General features: G+C 49.3%; 1 protein-coding gene across 4 annotated transcripts in view; it reads right to left on the bottom strand.

Moving 5' to 3' along the window:
• The window catches only part of LOC147101032 (protein AF-10-like), a 44,799-nt gene that overhangs the window by 8,323 nt on the left and 14,601 nt on the right, over positions 1-21,875 (bottom strand). For all 4 annotated transcript variants that reach the window (XM_085966200.1, XM_085966202.1, XM_085966203.1 and 1 more), the window contains exons 3-8: positions 18,805-18,922; positions 14,155-14,227; positions 12,340-12,470; positions 10,754-10,942; positions 9,217-9,305; positions 6,492-6,880 (exon numbers count right to left, since the gene is read on the bottom strand). In XM_085966200.1, the coding sequence (XP_085822326.1) occupies positions 6,492-6,880; positions 9,217-9,305; positions 10,754-10,942; positions 12,340-12,470; positions 14,155-14,227; positions 18,805-18,922 (989 nt within the window). The remainder of the gene's footprint in view (positions 1-6,491; positions 6,881-9,216; positions 9,306-10,753; positions 10,943-12,339; positions 12,471-14,154; positions 14,228-18,804; positions 18,923-21,875) is intronic.

The raw sequence follows: 21,875 nt of genomic DNA, 5'->3' as shown, positions 1-21,875 counted from the left end.
AAGCGCTTTGGGACGTCCTGAGGTCGTGAAAAACTTGTTGTATAAAGGCAAGTCTTTCTTTTCTTTTCTTTCCCCCCCACAGTGCTGCGTTCCAGCACTCCCGTGATGCATCATGTCACGGCATTCCAGAATGGACCTCAAGCAAGATATTAGTTGGGAATCAACGTTCCCGCGAAGCCGAGTGGCTGCGCAGCCATCTGGAGGTCCCGTGCTGCCCGCTCACCGGCTTTTACACGGAAAAAACCGCGCCTGCGCTTAAATGTGAATGGGCCGCGCAATCAGTTAAAGGGACCGCGCACGGAAAAAAAGAATTAGAGGGCACATTGGTTGGGATCTCCAAAAAATATCTACAACAGCGGCCTACAGCTTTCTCCAACAAATCGTGACTCAGAAGAGAACAAGTGCCAGGTGACAGTTTGGCTCAGTCGATAGCACTCTCTTGTAGAGGGCCAGAGAGTTGTGGGTTCGACAGCACTTGACCACATAGTCCAAAGATGCTCCTTGACTGCAGTATGGAGGTTGTCAAACTTCAGACGAAAGGTTAAACCGAGGTCCCGCCTACCTGTCCTGGTATGAAACATCCCAGTGCTCCACATGAGGAGTCCGCCCGCTGTCTCGGCCAACACTGCTCCCTCAACTAACATCAGATTCATTTACTCATTTGTCCCAGCAGTAACAGATGTCGCTGCTGGAGGTTTGGCCATCGTAATTCACTGTATGAGGCGCTCTGAGGCGTCTTGTAAGTGGGTAACCAGAGGGAACAGATTTCAGGTGATTGGCAGAAGAACCAGAGGCGACAGGAGGAAAACATTTTTTTTTTTTTACGCGAGTTGTTGCGATCTGGAACGCGCTGCCTGAAAGGGCGGCGGAAGCAGGTTCAATAATAACGCTCAAAAGGGAATTGGATAAATACTTGGGAAGGGGAGAAAATTGCAGGGCTATGGGGAAAGAGCAGAGGGAACGGGACTAATTGGAGAGCTCTTTCAAACAGCCGGCACAGGCACGATGGGTGGGCTAAATGGCCTCCTTCTGTGCTCTATGATTCTATGAAGTGATATTTTCTTCATTATAGAACAAGATCCGACAGGCTGTATCACATGTGACAGGGGAAGCAGTGTCTGAACCTTTTCCATATTCCATTCAGACACTTTCCCAGATTGACAGTGAACTCGGAGGTCCTGCTGCGCTAGTTCCTGCATTCCCCACTAAAAGCAATCGAGTCATCATTTATTTCAAATCATATAGACTCTCATTTGCATAACGTGACATCACCCTACTTGCCAAGGGGCAGCAATTACTCACTCCTGATAAAAATTCAAATTAAAGCACCCTAAGCCAGCAGCAAGACCGAGAAAGACAGATCACGGTTATATATTAAACAATGACTATTCTGCCTAAATCATCAGATTAGTTTGCTGATTAAAAATATGGTACCCTCTTTGTAAACTACCCTCGAACATTCAAGCTTCCGGAGTAATCCATCCCTTTAAATTAAATCAAAAAATTATACTTGCACATTCCCAGACTCAAATATTCCAACGCTCTCCCATCTCCCACCCTCCATAAACTTCAGCTCATCCAAAACTCTGCTGCCCGTGTCCTAACTCGCACCGAGTCCCGTTCACCCATCACCCCCTGTGCTCACTGCCCCGTGTCCTAACTCACACCCAGTCCCGTTCACCCATCACCCCCCCTGTGCTCACTGCCCCGTGTCCTAACTTGCACCGAGTCCCGTTCACCCATCACCCCGTGCTCACTGCCCCGTACCCTAACTCACACCCAGTCCCGTTCACCCATCACCCCCTGTGCTCACTGCCCCGTGTCCTAACTCGCACCGAGTCCCGTTCACCCATCACCCCGTGCTCACTGCCCCGTGTCCTAACTTGCACCGAGTCCCGTTCACCCATCACCCCGTGCTAACTGCCCCGTGTCCTAACTGGCACCGAGTCCCGTTCACCCATCACCCCCTGTGCTCACTGCCCCGTGTCCTAACTCACACCCAGTCCCGTTCACCCATCACCCCCTGTGCTCACTGCCCCGTGTCCTAACTCACACCGAGTCCCGTTCACCCATCATCCCCCGTGCTCACTGCCCCGTGTCCTAACTCACACCGAGTCCTGTTCACCCATCACCCCCTGTGCTCACTGCCCCTTGTCCTAACTCACACCGAGCCCCGTTCACCCATCACCCCCCGTGCTCACTGCCCCGTGTCTAACTCGCACCGAGCCCCGTTCACCCATCACCCTCCCTGTGCTCGCTGACCCGTGTCCTAATTCACACCGAGTCCCGTTCACCCATCACCCCCTGTGCTCACTGCCCCGTGTCCTAACTTGCACCGAGTCCCGTTCACCCATCACCCCGTGCTCACTGCCCCGTGTCCTAACTCACACCGAGCCCCGTTCACCCATCACCCCCTGTGCTCACTGCCCCTTGTCTTAACTCGCACCCAGTCCCGTTCACCCATCACCCCCTGTGCTCACTGCCCCATGTCCTAACTCGCACCCAGTCCCGTTCACTCATCACCCCCCCTGTGCTCACTGCCCCATGTCCTAACTCGCACCGAGTCCCGTTCACCCATCACCCCCCGTGCTCACTGCCCCGTGTCCTAACTCGCACCGAGTCCCGTTCACCCATCACCCCGTGCTCACTGCCCCTTGTCTTAACTCGCACCCAGTCCCGTTCACCCATCACCCCCTGTGCTCACTGCCCCATGTCCTAACTCGCACCCAGTCCCGTTCACTCATCACCCCCCCTGTGCTCACTGCCCCGTGTCCTAACTCGCACCGAGTCCCGTTCACCCATCACCCCCCCTGTGCTCACTGCCCCGTGTCCTAACTCGCACCGAGTCCCGTTCACCTATCACCCCCCTGTGCTCACTGCCCCGTGTCCTAACTCGCACCCAGTCCCGTTCACCCATCACCCCCCCTGTGCTCACTGCCCCGTGTCCTAACTCGCACCGAGTCCCGTTCACCCATCACCCCCTGTGCTCACTGCCCCGTGTCCTAACTCGCACCCAGTCCCGTTCACCCATCACCCCGTGCTCACTGCCCCGTGTCCTAACTCGCACCGAGTCCTGTTCACCCATCACCCCGTGCTCACTGCCCGTGTCCTAACTCGCACCGAGTCCCGTTCACCCATCACCCCCTGTGCTCGCTGACCCGTGTCCTAACTCGCACCGAGTCCCGTTCACCCATCACCCCCTGTGCTCGCTGACCCGTGTCCTAACTCGCACCGAGTCCTGTTCACCCATCACCCCCCCTGTGCTCGCTGACCTACATTGGCTCTCGGTCTGGCAACGCCTCCATTTTAAAATTCTCAGCCTTGTGTTCAAATCCTTCCACGGCCTCGACCCTCCCTATCTCTGTAACCTCCTCCAGCCCCACAATCCTTGGTCATCCAATTCTTGCCTCTTATTCATCCCCTCCATTGGCGGCCGTGCCTTCAGCTGCCTGGGCCCCAAGCTCTGGAATCCCCTCCCTAAACCTCTCCGCCTCTCTCTCCCCTCCTTTAAGACGCTCCTTAAAACTTACCTCTTTACCTGCCCTAATGTCTCCTTCCTTGGCTCGGTGTCAATTTGTGTCTGATTAAACTCCTGTGAAGTGCCTTGGGACGTTTTACTAGGTTAAAGGCGCTATATAAATGCAAGTCGTTGCTGTTGTGTCCAAGGAATATCATTGTACCACAGGTGAACAGTAGTAAATTACACTCCCTGCTCCTTTATCCACCCGACACAATTATTTCTCCTCATTAACTGAAGCACAAAAAGACAATGTTGCCAGAAGCCATGCATACCAGCCTGCAAGCTGGCCAAGCGACAGATGAAGGTGAATGTGCATGAGACGAGGAGGAGGGGGGGGGGAAGCAATGAATTGAAACACAAGGCAAATCAACTCACGTTGAGAGTGGGGTGCCTGTGTAGAGTGAGGCCTGTAGGTTTGCTATGCTCCTGGCCCACTAGGTTTGCCAATCTTCCAGGGCTGTCCATTAGGAAGGCAAAGGGTATGCTGGCCTTCATTACAAGAGGATTTGAGTACAGGAGTAAAGAAGTCTTACTCCAATTATATAGAGCCTTGGTGAGACCACACCTGGAGTACTGTGTACAATTTTGGTCTCCTTACCTAAGGAAGGATATACTTGACATAGAGGGAGTGCAACGAAGATTCACGAGATTGATTCCTGGGATGGCGGGACTGTCGTATGAGAAGAGATTGAGTAAACTAGGCCTGTATTCTCTTGAATTCAGATGAATGAGAGGGGATCTCATTGAAGCATACAAAATCATTACAGGGCTTGATAGGATGGATGCTGGGAGAATGTTTCCCTTGGCTGGGGAGTCTAGAACCAGGGGCCACAGCCTCAGGATAAAGGGTAGGCCATTCAGGACTGAGATGAGAAGAAATTTCTTCACACAGAGGGTGGTGAATCTTTGGAATTCTCTGCCCCAGAGGGCTGTGGAGGCTCAGTCATTGGGTATATTCAAAACAGAAGTCGATAGATTTCTGACTAGTACAGGCATCAAGGGATATGGCGATAGGGCGGGTGAATGGAGTTGAGGCAGAAGATCAGCCATGATCTCATTGAATGGCGGAGCAGGCTCGAAGGGCCGAATGGCCGACTCCTGCTCCTATTTCTAATGTCCTGGAGTTTCCCGATAGCTGTGGCTCAGTTGGCAGCATCCCCACCTGAGTCAGAAGGTTGTGGGTTCGAGTCCCCACTCCAGGGACTTGAGCACAAAAATCTGGGCTGACACTCCCAGTGAGGGAGTGCTGCACTATAAGTCTTTTTTCTATCTCATGGACACTGCTGTGGGTTGGAGGTGGGAGGTCATGTGATGAATCCTCCCGAAACACCTCCAACCACAGTTGGCGACCCTATGGCGTGCTGCTGTTAAACTGCCGATGCTATGCTGAGCCCATTGCTGACGTGCCTTCTTCAGATTTACTTTCTACAATTCTAAGTGTGTGGAAAAAAACTTCCAAATTCAGAAGCCTCAAATATTCTATTGCTCGGCTGGTCTTTCGCCAAATTTGTCTGCTCTCCCGTGGGTGCTGCCTCTTACAGTTCTTCAACCTACATTATAACAGCGGCTACACTTCAAAAAAAAAAGTATTTCATTGGCTGTAAAGCGCTTTGGGACGTCCAGTGGTCATGAAAGGCGCTGTAGAAAATGCAAGTCTGTCTTTCTTTCTTTCTACCGGCCATTCTTTAAGTGGGCGCCTGGACAGCAGACGACCCGACTGGAGGGAGCTTAATGGCAGCCGAGCCTGATCGTGTCCCCATCCGAGGCCCATGCAACAGGATTTCCCCAGCAGGCCAATGATAGCATCCTCCCTGCTGCCCCTACCCGGGATCAGCAAACTGAGCAGGGATCAAACCTGGAACCTCCCCGTACGGCTCAATACCATACAATGCATGGTAGCAGGGGAGTTCTCCCTGGCGTCCTGGGCCAATATTTCTCCCTCAACCAACATCAGATTATCTTGGTCATTATCTCACTGCTGTGTTTGTGGGAGCTTGCTGTGCGCAAATTGGCTGCCATGTTTCCCTACATTACAACAGTGACTACACTTCAGAAGCTGTGGGACGTCCTGAGGCGCTATATAAATTTGTCTCTTTCTTCACTACACAGAGTGGGCAGAGCTTCCCAAGTCTTCCCTGTTCATTTTGTCTAAAATATTTCACTAGATACAGAAAATAATCAAAAATAATCAATAATCAAAAAGGCTAATGGGATGCTGGCCTTTATATCTAGAGAGGACTAGAATACAAGGGGGTAGAAGTTATGCTGCAGCTGTACAAAACCCTGGTTAGACCACACCTGGAGCACTGTGAGCAGTTCTGGGCACCACACCTTAGGAAGGATATATTGGCCTTGGAGGGAGTGCAGCGTAGGTTTACCAGAATGACACCCGGACTTCAAGGGTTAAGTTACGAGGAGAGATTACACAAACTAGGGTTGTATTCCCTGGATTTTAGAAGGTTAAGGGGTGATCTGATCGAAGTTTTCAAGATATTAAGGGGAACAGATAGGGTAGATAGAGAGAAACTATTTCCGCTGGTTGGGGAGTCTAGGACTAGGGGGCAGAGTCTAAAAATTAGAGCCAGACCTTTCAGGAGTGAAATTAGGAAACACTTCTACACACAAAGGGTGGTAGAAGTTTGGAACTCTCTTCCGCAAACAGCAATTGATGCTAGATCAATTGTTAATTTTAAATCGGAGATTGATAGCTTTCTGTTAACCAAAGGTATTAAGGGATATGGGCCAAAGGCAGGTATCTGGAGTTAGGTCGCAGATCAGCCATGATCTCATCGAATGGCGGAGCAGGCTCGAGGGGCTGAATGGCCACCTCCTGTTCCGAAGGTCCTAGATTTTGTCCACAGAGCTAATACATTACTGTATGATTAGCTACAGACACACACACACATACACATGTTAGGCAGCACTGTTCGAACGAGGCCTGTCTGCCCACTGAAAAATGAGGTAATCTGACCTGTTACAGAGGCTGGTTGACGGTGGAACATGAAGGGATGCAGACGTATGTGGGAGGGAGTTATGGATCGGTGCCACAGATGCAGACGATTGGTTGACACCATTCAAAGGGCCGACAATACCGTTGCTGGCCAACGGGCTCCCCGGAGGGCATCCCATCATCCCACCCACCGCGGGCGTGGTGGAGAAAGTGGTCGTCACCGTGGAGACGCCGCCACCCAGACTTCCCGCGCAGGTCCTGGTCAGGCCATTGACCTGCTGCTGAATTCCGGCCATCCCCGGGATCTGGAGCGAGACCGGACTCTGCTGCAGAGCAGGCAGGGCAGGAGGGGGGGTACTCTGCAGGGACGAAGATGAACTGCTCCTACTGTGGCAGCCAGAGCGCAGATCCTACAGAAAAGGGAGAGAAAGATCCAATTAAACTCTACGGTGAGATCGAGTCTATTATCTGATTTAATCCTCGAATAATAAATATTTATAATCCATGCATTTATAGAATGCCTCATCAGTGAATTTTCCCTATTTAAAAGAAAAAGTGCTCTTTACTCTAGGACAGAGAAGCTCGAGAGCTGACCAGACCGCGGTCTATAAAATTCTGATGGGGTTCGATAGGGTAGAGGTAGAGAGATGTTTCCACTTGTGGGTGAGTCCAAAACTAGGGGTCATCAATATAAGATAATCTCCAATAAATCCAATAAGGAATTCTGGAGAAACTTCTTTACCCAGACAGTGGCTAGAATGTAGAACTCGCCATCACAAGGAGTGGTTGAGGTGAATAGCACAGGAGGGAGAAAGAATTAGAAGGATATGTTGATGGGTGAGATGAAGAGGGGAGGGAGGAGGCGCGTGTGGAGAATAAACACCGGCATGGACCAGTTGGGCCGAATGGCCTGTGCCTGTGCGGCAAATTCTACGTAATGAATTACTTTTGAAGTCGAGTGACTGTTCTGTGGGCAAATGGATGCGCCATTTTACGCACAGCAAGATCCCACAAGCAGCAATGATGGATGACCAAATAATCTGGTCTTGTATTAGTTTAGAGAGGAATGTTCGGCTGGACTCCAAGAAAACTTCCTGCTCTCCTTCGACGAGTACCATGAGACCTTTAATGTACCTCACCTACCCCCAAATAAAGGAGCGAGCCATTGGCTCACTGGTAGCTTTCCCGCCTCTGAATCAGGTGGTATAGGGTTGGACTCCCACTCCAGAGAGCCTCTGGCTCTGAGTTCTGGGTTGACATCCGGCGGGATACTCGGGTCCGCTGGGTGTGGGTGCCCTCCCCCCTCATCGTACGGGGTTGTGGGAACCCATAAAACCCTTCACCCATATACAGGAAACTCTTTTTTATCCGCCACCGACGGGACCGGCGTGGTGCCGGTTTATCAAAAAGTCCGGATTAGAGAGAGTTATAGTTAAAAGGTTCGAGAGCTCCGTACACAGCAACAAATCCAGGCTTCCCTGTTGCTTAGCAACAGCTGCAGGAACCCCGGCCACAGACCAAGCGTCCCTGTTGCTTAGCAACAAGTGCAGAAACCCCCGATTACACAGCCACAGATCCAGGAACGGCCACTAATATGAAGAAAAACTTAACTGAACCTACTCCTGAATTTTGCCGGTTAACCGAGATTTCCGGTTGTTTGGGTGCTGGTAAATCGAGAGTTTCCTGTATGACTAACCATCCTATCGGTTGGTGTAAAGATGGTTATGGCCATGGAAGGAGGGGTCACGCCACATGTCAGGGCGTTAATCAGTCTGCGAATCCTTTCACTACTCCACACTGTTCTCTAAGGGAGGAGGGCGAAGATACAAAAGCAACAACATCCCCCAAAAAAGGCCAATGGGAGCGGAGTTTAACATTTTACCTTTGGCTCCTTGGACAATGCTGCACTCCCTCTGTACTGCACCAAAGTATCGTCTTAAAGGGAATAGAATGTCATCTTAAATTTAAGTAGAAAACTTCACTGCAACCTCCTTAAATGTCAGTTATTAAAAGGTGTAGCTTATTTGATTATTGCTCGCTTAATGGAGATTAAAAACGTGCATTAATTGGAACCGGAGTAGGTCATTCAGCCCCTTGAGCCTGTTCAGCCATTCAATGAGATCATGGCCGATCTGTATCTTAACTCCATCTACCCGCTGAAACGAATCAGTCATTCATGAAAGAAAGACTTATGAAATAATACTGAGCGGCCTACGGGTGGCGCTGTCCAGGGAGAGTATAAATACTCGGGCACGGGCCCAGCTTGCGCAGGACATTCTTAACAGGAACTAGTGAAGGACACAACTAGACCTCCATGTTGTAAAACAGTTGATTAAAGCTTTGTTTAACGCTTAGACCAAGTGCCTAGTAGTTTTCTTACGTCACCTGCCTTGGTTCCATAATCCCTTAATATCCTTGCCCAACAAAAATCTATCAATCTCAGTTTTGACGCTTTCAATTGACCCCCAACCTCAACAGCTTTTTGGGGGAGAGAGTTCCAGATTTTCACAACCCGTTGTGTGAAGAAGTGCTTCCTGACATTTGCCCCGAATGGTTCTGGACTCCCCCAGATGAAACTCACTGTGAAATTAGGTCATTTATTTGCAAAATGGTCTGGTGCAGCCTGAACTAGCGGGCGTCTACTCGAGTAGAATATTGTAAAAGGTCAGCCCCACCACGCCACCCCCCGCACCCCCACCCCAAGGTGCCGAAAGCATCAGACATCCCCAGACCATGCATCAAATACCTCGGACGATGCGGAGAGAGAGTTCTCGGTTATGAAGCTGCTCTTCGACGGGGGACTTTTGCTGCTGTTCAGCAGCTCAGAGCTGCAAGCTGCACCCAGAGAGAAGAGGAAAAAGACACTGATTAACGGTCAACCGAAAACCACTCATTAAGCAGAACGTCACTATGTCCAATGCCCTTACATCACAGCAGCTAAAACTCAACCCAATCCCAAGAGGCCGGGAAAGAATAAAACTTCCATTCGGACAACGTCCACATCACATCTGCCGGCACGTCCCGGAGTGCTTCCCATCCAATGAATATACTTTCGAAGTGCAGTCATCGTTGTTACGTAGGAAAACGCAGCTGCCAAACTGGGCACAGCAAGATCCCACAAACAGCAGATACCACGAATGACCAAATAATTTTTTTTGTGGTGGCATTGGTTGAAAGGTATGGGAAGGGGGGTGGGGGGCAGGGGGAATGTTGACCAGGAGAACACCCTGCTCCTCTTTCATTAAAACCTCGAGATCCTTTATGGTGGAACAAGCAGACAGGCCCCGAGTTTAGCGTCTCCTCTGAAGGACACACCATAAAACAACGATCGCGCAGTGTGACTGGATATCCAGTTTTGATTAAGTGGGATTCTCGGGTTGTTACCCAGTGCTTTGGGCATCACACTGAACAACTCCATTCACGTGTCCATGAAAACGGAAAATTGGTGGTCTTGCTGGTGGCCAGAAATTCGGGTCCCCACGGGTGAGTACGCGCTGGGTACTCACCCGTAAGGCCAACGAAAGTGCCGGTTTCGTGCATGCACTGCGCATGCGCTGGAAACCGGAACTTCCGTTCCCTTAAAGGAAGGGGTTCACAGGTCAAACGCGTGCGCCGGAGAGGCAGCATGTACGCCTGGAACCTCCGCTTTTTAAAAAAAAAAATTTATTACAGGTTTCTCCGTGCGGGTAAGTCCCTAAGCTGTGTGTGAAAAAAGCAGTCGCAAGGCCTGCTTTTAACAAGGTAAGAGGTTAATTAAGTAAAATTAAAACATTTTTTCCACAGGTTTATCATTTTAAAATACTTTAAAGAAAGGTAAGTTTATTTTTAGCCCTGGTAAAAACTTAAATTAATTTTTTCAAAAATTTAAATTTTTGTTTAAAATAGTTAATTTGTGATTTATATAGTTACTTTAAAAATGTGATATAAAAAAAAAATTATTTGAAATTTTACTTATGTTTTGGGGCTGATCTCTATTCATAGATTTGACAGGTCCTCCTGTCAAATCTATGAATAGAGATTCCCTGCTCCGATTGGCTGCCCATGGCCCACGTGATCCCAGGGGACACTGCAAACTAACTGCGCCCCTGGGATACGCGAGCACTGCGCACCGGCAGCTGGAGGAGGCCCAGGATCGGAATCCCATGTGGCCCCACAGCACAACGGCAGGCGCGCTAGGTAAGTGCAGGTCGGGGGCTTGCGCCCGTGGAAAACCTCCAACCCGAATTTCTGGTCCAATATTCAACGTGCCATTAACCAGCTAGTCGCAGAGAAACACTCCTTACCGTTCTGAGAGGTGATTAAATGTGCCTGGGAGGATGGACCATTGCTGGACATCACACTAGCAAAAGGGATGGCGAGCTGGACGTTCAGTAGCTGAAGACGCTCCTTCTTTGCAGAGAGATTCATGATCTGTTCCTGTAAACGTCGATTATCCAACTGAAGCAGGTGTAATGATTTTAACATGTCCACAACTAGGGGAATCAAAAAAAATATGAATTTAGTATTGTTTTTTCTCCCTCCAAAAATACGCCAAAATCACAACCAAAGCGGCCAAATCTTTTCAGCTTCAAGATATTTTCTCCCAACCTCTCCTGAAGATCCAAACCTAAGTTGGGACTCTTGCTCAAGTGGCCATTCATGCGCGCTGCTAAGGCAGTGAGCACTGGCAGCCAGAAGAACTTCCATTTACATGGTGCTTTCAACCTAATAAACATCTCAAGGTGCGCCACAGAGGACAGAACAGGTGCCGAGCGCTGATTCAAGAGTTAGGAGAGATGACTGAAACCACAGTTGTAAAGATAACTTTACAGACGGAGCAGACTCGATAGGCCGAACGGCCTCCTTCTGTGCTGTACTATTCTATGATTCTGCACTATTCTACGATAGGCCTAGAGGTGTTTGCACAGAAGCATAGAAGATAGGAGCAGTAGGCGACCATTCGGCCCCTCGAGCCTGCTCTGCCATTTAATGCGATCATGGCTGATTATCCAAACTCAGTACCCTGTCCCTGCTTTCTCCCCGTATCCCTTGATCCCTTTAGCCTTAAGAAATATATCCAACTCCTTCTTGAATATATTTAATGAATTGGCCTCAACTGCCTTCTGTGACAGAGAATTCCACAGGTTCACCACTCTCTGGGTGAAGAAATTCCTCCTCATCTCAGTCCTAAATGGCTTACCCCTTATCCTTAGACTGTGACCCCTGGTTCTGGACTCCCCGACCATCGGGAACATCCTTCCTGCATCTAGTCTGTCTAGTCCTGTTAGAATTTTATAAGTTTCAATGAGATAGAGTTTGAAGATGGGGAAGGAAGAAGCTAGGCAAAGATTTAGGGAGGGAGTTATCATAGAATGATACAGCACAGAAGGAGGCCTTTCGGCCCATTGTGTCTGTGCCGGCCCTTTGAAAGAGCTATCCAATTAGTCCCACTCCCCTGCCCTTTCCCCATATCCCTGAAAATGTTTCCCCTTCACGTATTTAGTAACTTTCCAAAGGGAATTGGATATTGAATCTGCTTCCACCACCCTTTCAGGCAGCGCATTCCAGATCACAACAACTCGCTGCGTAAAAAAAATTCTCCTCATCTCGCCTCTGGTTCTTTTGCCAATTACCATAAATCTGTGTCCTCTGGTTACCAAACCTTCTGCCAGTGGAAACAGTTTCTCCTTATTTACGCTATCAAAACCCGGCATGATTTTGAACGTCTCTATTAAATCTCCCCTTAACTTTCCAGATAGATAGCAAGGCCGAAAGAATCACCACCAGGTCCCATCTTCACCCGACTGTCACCCGCGGGCACAGCTTACAGCTGAACGCGCTGCACAGCGGTCTGACATTCCGATCCCTGATGCACTGAGTAAGTACTTACTGTCAATGCCTCCATCGCCGCTCCAGTGCTTGTCCAGGAGCTCTTCTATGTTGGACGTTGTCTGTGGTACGTTCTCCAGCCGACTGGGTATGGCCTGATCATAGAGTATGGACAAGCCACCAATAGGCGAACTATAACATTGGGGGGGGGAAAAGAGTTAGAGTTGAAATTTAAACTTGAAAGAAAGAATATCCCCTTTAATACTTGCATCTATATAGTGCCTGCACCTGACTGAAATCTTCCAATCACTTCATAGTTTTGAAGTCCAGTGACTGTTTTGTAGACAACAACAACTTGTATTTATATAGCACCTTTAATGTAGTAAAACGTCCCAAGGTGCTTCACAGGAGCGATTATCAAACAAACTTTGATACCGAGCCACATAAGGAGATAGAAGGACAGCCTTGGTCAAAGAGGCGGGTTTTAAGGAGTATCTTAAAGGAGGAGAGAGAGGTAGAGAGGCGGAGAGGTTTAGGGAGGGAATTCTAGAGCTTAGGGCCTAGGCAGCTGAAGGCACGGTGGAGCGATTAAAATCGGGGATGCGCAAGAGGCCAGAATTGGAGGAGCGCAGAGATCTCGGAGGGTTGTGGGGCTGGAGGAGGCTACGGAGATAGGGAGGGACGAGGGCATGGAGGGATTTGAAAACAAGGATGAGAATTATAAAATCGAGGTGTTGCCGGACCGGGAGCCAGTGTAGGTCAGCGAGCACAGGGGGTGATGGGCGAACGGGACTTGTTCCGAGTTAGGATTCAGGCAGCAGAGTTTTTGATGAACTCAAGTTTACGGAGGGTGGAAGATGAGAGGCCAGCCAGGAGCCTGTTGGAATAGTCAAGTCTGGAGGTAACAGTGGCATAGATAAGGGTTTCAGCGGATGAACTGAGGCAAGGGCGGAGACAGGCGATGTTACGGAGGTGGAAGTAGGCGGTCTTGGTGATGGTGCGGATATGGTCGGAAGCTCATCTCGGGGTCAAATACAGCACCAAGGTTGCGAACAGTCTGGTTCAGCCTCAGACAGATGCCAGGAAGAGGGGTGGAGTCAGTGGCTAGGGAACGGAGTTCGTGGCGGGGACCGAAGACAATAGCTTCGGTCTTCCCAATATTTAGTTGGAGGAAATTTCTGTTCATCCAGAACTGGATGTCGGACAAACAATGTGACAATTTAGAGACCGTGGGGGGCGGGGGGGGGGGCAGTCGAGAGATGTGGTGGTGAGGCAGAGCTGGGTGTTGTCAGCGTACGTGTGGAACCTGACGTCGTGTTTTCGGATGATATCGCTGAGGGGCAGCATGTGGATGAGAAATAGGGAGGGGGCCAAGGATAGATCCTTGGCGGACACCAGAGGTAACAGTGCAGGAGTGGGAAGAGAAGCCATTGCAGGTGATTCTCTAAGCAACAACAGCATCCCACATACAGCAATGAGGTGAATGACCAGTTACTCTACACTTTTTTAAGTGGTGTTGGTTAAGGGAGGGGTGCTAGCCAGGACATCAGGAGAACTCCCTGTTCTACTTCAAATGGTGGGATGGGTCCTTAATCTGGAAAGACGTACTTGATCTCTGTAAGCTGGGGGTCAATTGGAGCTTTCAAAGACTGAGATCGATAGATTTCTGTTAGGTAAGGGTATCAAGGGATATGGAGCAATGGCGGATCAGCCACGACCTAATTGAATGGCAGAACAGGCTCGAGGGGCTGAATGGCCTCCTCCTGTTTCTATGTTCCTAAGGTAGTCTGAATGGCCTGCCTAGTTTTTACATGGCTAAGCTCGACATGCCACCTTACATATAAAGCACAGAGGAACGAAATAAAGTAACATTTACCTTGGAGATAGACTTCCTCTGGACGAACTGCCTCTACAGACAAAACTGCAGTCGTTGTCATCCAGATCTGGTTCTGAAAAAACAAAGCAACAGTGGGAATTAAAATCAAAATCTTAGAACAGAGGTTTGTTCACACACCCAATCTCGGTGTTCATGCTGGACCTTATCTCTGTAACCTCCTTCAGCTCTACAATCCTCGGAGAACTCTGCGTTCCTCTAACTCTGGCGTCTTGTGCATCCCCCCCACCACTGGCCCCAAGCTCTGGAATTCCCTCCCTAAACACCTCTGCCTCTCTCTCCTCCTTAAACCCAACCTCTTCGACCAACCTTCTGGTCTCCTGTCCTAATGACTCCTCCTTTGACTCGGTGTCAATTGTTGTCCGATTACGCACCTGTGACGCGCCTTGGGAACATTTTACTACGTTGAGAAGCGCTATATAAATGCAAGTTGTTGTTGTCTTCCTACCTAGTTTATCAATTCATGAACAATTCTTTTTAGAAGAGGTACCCGATGACGCAGTTAAGTACAAAGCTGTAGGTTTGGTACTAAACCACACAGAACCAGAAGGTCCCCCAGGGTTGCTTGCAAGTCTACGTTGTCAGTTGAAGGATTGTCCTGCGCACATATGGTCAATACTTGTGGTGTTGCAAATGGCTTCAGTTCCCTGGGCTCAGAAAGGGAAAAAGAAGCCAGGAATTAATTCCCTAATATGCTTCCGAGGTGCCCAGGTGGAGATACTGGATAGGGATCAAGGGGAGGAACCATGGCCGACTCTTTCCTCTCTTTAGCCCAATTGGGTACAGGTCTATTAAAAGGACAACTTGCATTTCTATAGCACCTTTCAAGATCTCAGGATGTTCCAAAGCGCTTTACAGCCAATTAAGTACTTTTTGAAATGCAGTCAATGTAGGAAACGCAGCAGCCAATTTGCGCACAGCAAGCTCCCACAAACAGCAGTGTGATAATGGCCAGATAATCCGTTTTAGTGATGTTGGTTGAGGGATAAATATTGGCCCCAGGACACCGGGGAGAACTCCCCTGCTCTTCTTTAAAAAAGTGCCTGGGGATCTTTTACGTCCACCTGATGGGGGCAGACGGGGCCTCGGTTTAACATCTCATCTGAAAGATGGCACCGCCGACAGTGCAGCACTCCCTCGGCACTGCACTGGGAGTGTCAGTTGGGATAATGTGCTCCAGTACTCAGTTGAGGTAAACTAACTCAGCACCAATCTCTGGGATCTTCCCGATCTGTGCCGCTTAACTCAACAGCGGACAATACATTTACCAACTGCAGAACACATGCAGAACGACTGCGAACATGGAGACCAAGGCAGAGAACGCAAAGAGTAGAGCGAGAGGCTAAAAAATTACTTTCAGACAACAACTTGCATTTATCTAGTGCCTTTAATGTGGTAAAACATCCCAAGATGCTTCAGAGGCGCGACTATCATACAAAATTTGACACCGAGCCACATAAGGACAGAAACATAAAATCATAGAATGCTTACAACACATAGAGGCCATTCGGCCCATCGAGCCCGTGCCAGCTCTCTGCAAGAGCCCTTCAGCTAGTCCCACTCCCCCGCCCTTTCCCTGTAACCCTGCAAATATTTTTCCCTTCAGGGACTTATTCAATTCCCTTTTGAAAGCAGGTGGCCAAAAAAGACTTGGTCAAAGAGGTAGGTTTTAAGGAGCATCTTAAAGGAGGAAAGAGAGGTAGAGAGACGGAGAGGTTTAGGGAGGGAATTCCAGAGCTTAGGGCCAAGACAGCTGAAGGCACGGCCGCCAATGGTGGAGCGATTAAAATCGGGGATGCGCAAGAGACCAGAATTGGAGGAGTGCAGAGATCTCGGAGGGTTGTAGGGCTGGAGGAGATTACAGAGTTCTATAAAGTAGGTAAGTTTCACCTTTGTGGCTGACGTCATCGTTTCAGCCCCTAGAGTAAATTACAACCTTGTTATTCGCTCCCATAAAACCAGAATCCTGCGCATTCCAGCAACGAATAAATATTTTTACTACAAAGCAAATGAGGCAGCAACACCACCAGCCGCCCGATTCCAAAACAAAATCCCGTTTCAAAAGGTGCTCCCGTTACCCGTGTGGGTGAATGAAGAAATTAATAAATAAAAGAGGAATTCCGTAACTGGAAAAAGAAAAGGTCCACGTTATTTTCTTGTGTGGGCCCCAGCATAAATCACTGAAGTGAAAACATAGCTGAATGATTGTCCTGTGCACATGGGGCTTTATGATCTCTCGAGCACTGATAGATCGCTCAGCCAGCTTTCCTGCCCATGGAGTGTGTTTGATCTCCGCTCCATTGCAATTCGTTATTTAGCTTTCCCCTCCAATCACTTTCCGCTATTTACTTTCCCCAGCCATTGCAATCAGTCTCCACTGCCACTCCCCAAACTCTCAATGGGCCTCGGCTCTCCTTACAGCCTCCTGGCTTTATGCAGCTTTTCCTTTGGCCAGAGTGGCTTGACTTCCTGACCTTTCACCTCAAGCCTTCCCAGTTATGTACCGAGGTCAGTCCTTTGAGGCCTTGCAGAAATTCTTTCGTTAGTGTCAAAGAAAAACAACAGATTTTCAAGTCTAAAGCCTAATGCCAAATGTTTAACTTCCTAATATTGAGCTATATTCCTCAAAACTCTCATCTTTTCCTTCCTACAATCTTCAGGCTTTTAAAGCTCAAAGTTTGATATCATCTAAACGCTACTTCCTTATTTACCTAATCGCCTTTTCTAATCTTTTCAACCTTAGTAGTGTCTTGCAGTACGACCTTGGTCCTGAACTCCCAATGGCATTGCACACAGGGAGTCTTCAGTGTAGCAAGATTAAGGGATTTGGGGGGGGGGGGGGGGGGGGGGAATAATTAGACCAAGGCATGCAGACACAATTTAGCTTTCATTTTAAAATCAGACATGCTGTCCTTATTCAGGCATGGAGTTGGAGCAAAGCAGTGCAGGCTGAGGATAGAGAACTGAGGCGCTATAGCGCCACCCCTGGTGGGAGAATGTAATTACAGCGTGACAAGTTTACATAGGTGGTTCCAATATTCCCTCTAATTTTTTTTTGGGTGCACAGTCCCTTTAAATTTGCTACGCGGCCATGCGTGACCAGCATCTTTTCCAGCGGCAGTAGCTGGTGAGCAGTCTGCGTGGGACCTCCCACCCGCTCACCTTAGGGGGAAACATTGAGCGGTTCCCGTTATAGACATAGGAATTTATAACGTGTAAAGCTGACAGGAAGTGCGTGTCGACGTAGTTTTTATGACATATTACGAGTCGATCTCCCGTGGTGCTGCACACAGAGTTAAGACCAAGAATATTCTCTCAGCTGGAGCAGGGCTGGAGAGTGGGAGCTAACTGGACCATGACACAACAGATGTAAATCAGACCCCATCTTAATGTCATACATTCTGTCCTTTTTGTATTCCCATTATAAATTCCCATTCCCTATTTATAATGGAAACTGGAAATGGAAACGGGTCACGTTGTAATGACACCTCCTGCAGCACCGCCACTGGTGGAACGTGGAACTGCAGCATTGGCAGGTGAATAGCCTTCCAACATTTGAGCCTAGACTTTATGATGGATATTCAAAATGCTGGGGTTAACCCAAAATGTCAGAAAATCTAGGCCTCATGGTCTAGGTACCCACATGAATAATGCCCATGGATTGAGATATCCATGGAACCTAAACTTAGCAAGCAGTGGTAGCTTCTGGAGAGGAGGGGAGAGAGAGAGGCGGGAGAGAGCGAGAGAGAGACGGGGAGGGAGGGAGGGATGGAGAGCGGGAGGGGGAGGGGGGGCAGAGGGAGGGAGGGGGGGAGAGAGAGAGGGGGGGGAGAGAGAGAGGGGGGGAGAGAGAGAGGGGGGGAGAGAGAGAGGGGGGGAGAGAGAGAGGGGGGGGAGAGAGAGAGGGGGGGAGAGAGAGAGGGGGGGAGAGAGAGAGGGGGGGAGAGAGAGAGGGGGGGAGAGAGAGAGGGGGGGAGAGAGAGAGGGGGGGAGAGAGAGAGGGGGGGAGAGAGAGAGGGGGGGAGAGAGAGAGGGGGGGAGAGAGAGAGGGGGGGAGAGAGAGGGGGGGAGAGGGAGGGGGGGAGAGAGAGGGGGGGAGAGGGGGGGGGAGAGAGAGAGAGGGGGGGAGAGAGAGAGAGGGGGGGAGAGAGAGAGAGGGGGGGAGAGAGAGAGAGGGGGGGAGAGAGAGAGAGGGGGGGAGAGAGGTGAGAGGGGGAGAAAGGGGGGGGGGGGAGGGAGAAGAGAGAGGAGGGGAGAAAATTCAGGTTAAAAAAGACGAATTGCAAAAAAATTATGACTTAACTATCTCAAATGGTTAGCTCCAAAGCAGGAATGTTCAAACTTTTTTGCATTTCTGGGCCACTTAGGTGTATCTAAAGTTTAATCCATCTCCAGTTCCTGACACTAACAGATTTTGGTGTTCAGAATAGGATTTATTTATCAATTCCCAGCCTCCAAGCCCATAAAATTTGAACAAAGGACAAAGCAACAAATCTGCATTACAAACAGGACTGAGGTGCCGGGATGGTTTGAGCCTGGTGTCGCACACAGACTGTAGTTGGGACGTTTCTGCTCCAAGGATTCCTGCTCGCGGCACTCAGAAGAGAAGTGAGCCTCGGGTTAAACACCTACCTGTTTGACTGCTTTCCACCGGGTTTAAGAGAGAGGTAATGGACGAGCCAGGGGTAACTGGTCCTCCAAAGACATTGGAAGGAGTGAGACTGTATGATGAGCCAGGTAGGGAAAACACCTGCACAGAGAAAGCAGCACAGTGATAATGAGTGAGAACTCAGAGTTAAAAGGCAGTGTTAAGACATTGGCCTAGAAATTCTGTGGCACCTCGTTTGGGGCGCCAGTCTCGCCAGGGCGCCGGAAGTACCACCCCCGGAAGGAGTCGTGAGCGCCCGCTGGAAATTCAGTTTGAGCGCCCCAAACGGAAGCGCGGCGCTACTCGAGGTGCCCCACATCCGTCTTGGGGCGCTGCAATTGAAAATCGCAGCACAACGTGCCACAGCGGCGCGCTGCGGTACTGCAGGCCTTCCTCACCGAGGAGAAATGCCGGGCTCTTGGAGGCAGCCGGCACAACGCGGGGGGGGGGCTCAGGAGGCCGGGGATGGCTGCGTGAAAAGGCAGGTGGCCAGCAAAAAAAATGGCCGCCCCGCACCTCTACCGCCGCAGGTAGGTCCCCCTGAACCGGTCGCAAATTGCGACTGGTGTTACAGCGGGGGGCACTACCAAATTTGGCGATCGGGGCAGTAGCGGAGCGCTGCGCACACCGATGAAGTCATTGGTGGCGGCCCAGCGCTACCGGCTAACGCCGCCATTAGGACCCCGCTAAATTTTGCGGGAGGCATGGCCAGTGGCGCTAAACCCACTAAGTGCCCTCTTTGGGCGCTAACTGGTGGCGCAGCCCACTGAATTTCTAGGCCATTAACTTTTCAAGTGGAACCCCCGAGGGTGAGGCTTCCCCTTTAAGAGCCTGCTTTGGGATGAACTCCCTTGTAAATAGCGAATTGTTCCCATTCAAAGGTTTTCCCCCCGACTGCAGCACTCTGTCGGCTTCATGTTCAGTAGCTCCAATTAAAAAAAAACATGCTTGTACAAGCTACATAAAAAGGTTATAAATCTCACTCTGCTATAAGAATTTAAATACACTCCGCGTGCTGGCTGCACGTTTAATAAAAAAAGGGACAGGGCCACCAAATGGAGGTCTGATTTATTTTCCAACTGAACCGCAGTTTATTTACACGCAGGGAGACATCGCGTGAACTGCTCGCGTTAAAAATTACTACGTGCTAAGTGCAGAGTGACAGAAGGCGGAAACAGTAACCAAACTGATGCAACAGTCCCATCCGACTGCATCAGGAAAGAGCAAGAGTGTAAAATCTAGAGCGAGAAGAGGCCATTCAGCCCATCAGGCTGACTCCATCCAGAGTCCAAGCGGGTTTACTCTATCCCCGCCCCACCACCTATTATTCCACTACTTTTAGGAACACTGTGTCAGCCTTGGCTCAGTGGGTAGCAGTCTCGCCTCGGAGTCAGAAGGTTGTGGGTTTCAGGTCCCGCTCCGGAGACTTGAGCACAAAATCCAGGCTGACACCCTCAGGGCAGTGCTGACGGAGCGCTGCGCTGTCGGGGGTGCCGTCTTTCTGATAAGACGTTAAACCGAGGACCCGTCTGCTCTCAGGTGGACGTAAAAGATCCCATGGCCACCATTTCGAAGAAGAGCAGGTGAGTTCTCCCCGGTGTTCTGGCCAACATTCATCTATCAACGAACACCACTAAAACAGAGATTATCTGCTCATTATCTCATTGCTATTTGTGGGAGCTTGCTGTGGGCAAATTAGCTGCTGCATTTCCCTAATTTACTACAGTAATTACACTTCAAAAGTACTTCATTGGCTGTAAAGCGCTTTGGGACATCCTGAAGTCGTTATATAAAAGCTAGTCCATCTTTAGTTTCTCTACTTAGACTCTGATAACTCTTTCAGTGATCAACCTACTGAAGCTCTCCCTTTGTTTTACTTTTCAAAGTTGGCCGATCTCACGTCATTATTTTCAAGCATGAATGCACTGATTGCCATTGATTGTGTAAAAAAAAAAGTGTTTTACACAGACCCGAGTTTACAAACCAAGGCCAGTAAGTTACTGTTTTCATGGAAAAAAATGAATGGAGCCATGGAATGTGATCCTCAAAACTGCCAGAGAAAATCCCAGATACTCCAGGAATCCCAAGTAGAAAAAAATGCAATTGGACCTCCCTAGTCAGCAGGAACCAACTAACTGAAGGGAAGCAAGCATGGACTTTGCCCCTCAAAATCCCAGAAACTCTCAGAATGTCATGCAGTTCAGTAGCTCCAATCATGACATTTCATGTCACTATTTTATCCATCTTAATTCACTTTTTTTTTTTATACATATAGGAAAAAGCAATTCGAAACTCGACCGGTGACTCGGTGAGTGAATGCAGCACATGACGAGCCTCCCGACTGTTCAATCCTGAGCTGCATGTCTGGTTTCGTTTAAAGGTTACATAGTCAGCAATAAATCCCAGTACAGGTCTCGGCGTCAGGACCATTTAATCTCCTAAGTGACACCGAGTATTGCTCTCTCCTTCCAGAGAGAAAATAGTCACAGGTCCACGAGTAGATTAAGAATCATCAGCCGAAAATCATTCACGACAACCCAAATACGTATGTGTGTTTGTGTGTGCGTGTCTATATATAACATTGCTCTTAACTTAATAATTGTGTGTGTATGTTTGTGTGTATGTGACTACAGGAAACTCTTTTTTATCTGGCACCAATGGGACTGGCGTGGTGCCGGTTTATCAAAAAATCCGGATTACAGAGAGGTATAGTTAAAAGGTACGAGAGCTCCGTACACAGCAACAAATTCAGGCTTCCCTGTTGCTTAGCAACAGGTGCAGGAACCCGGCCACAAGATCCAAGCGTCCCTGTTGCTTAGCAACAGGTGCAGGAACCCAGCCACAAGATACAAGCGTCCCTGTTGCTTAGCAACAGGTGCAGGAACCCGGCCACAAGATCCAGGAACGGCAACTAATATGAAGTAAAACTTACCTGAACCTACTCCTGAATTTTGCCGGTTAACAGAGATTTCCGGTTATTTAGGTGCCGGTAAATCGAGAGTTTCCTGTATATATCATTGCTCTTAACATAATTGTGTGCATGTATGTGTATGTG

Source organism: Somniosus microcephalus, chromosome 24, assembly GCF_052327205.1.
Source record: "Somniosus microcephalus isolate GS21.2 chromosome 24, FLI_Smic_1.0, whole genome shotgun sequence".
In the NCBI taxonomy this organism is placed as follows: Eukaryota; Metazoa; Chordata; class Chondrichthyes; order Squaliformes; family Somniosidae; genus Somniosus; species Somniosus microcephalus.
The sequence above is the reverse complement of the archived record's forward strand: the minus strand, read 5'-3'. Positions and strand labels throughout refer to the sequence as shown.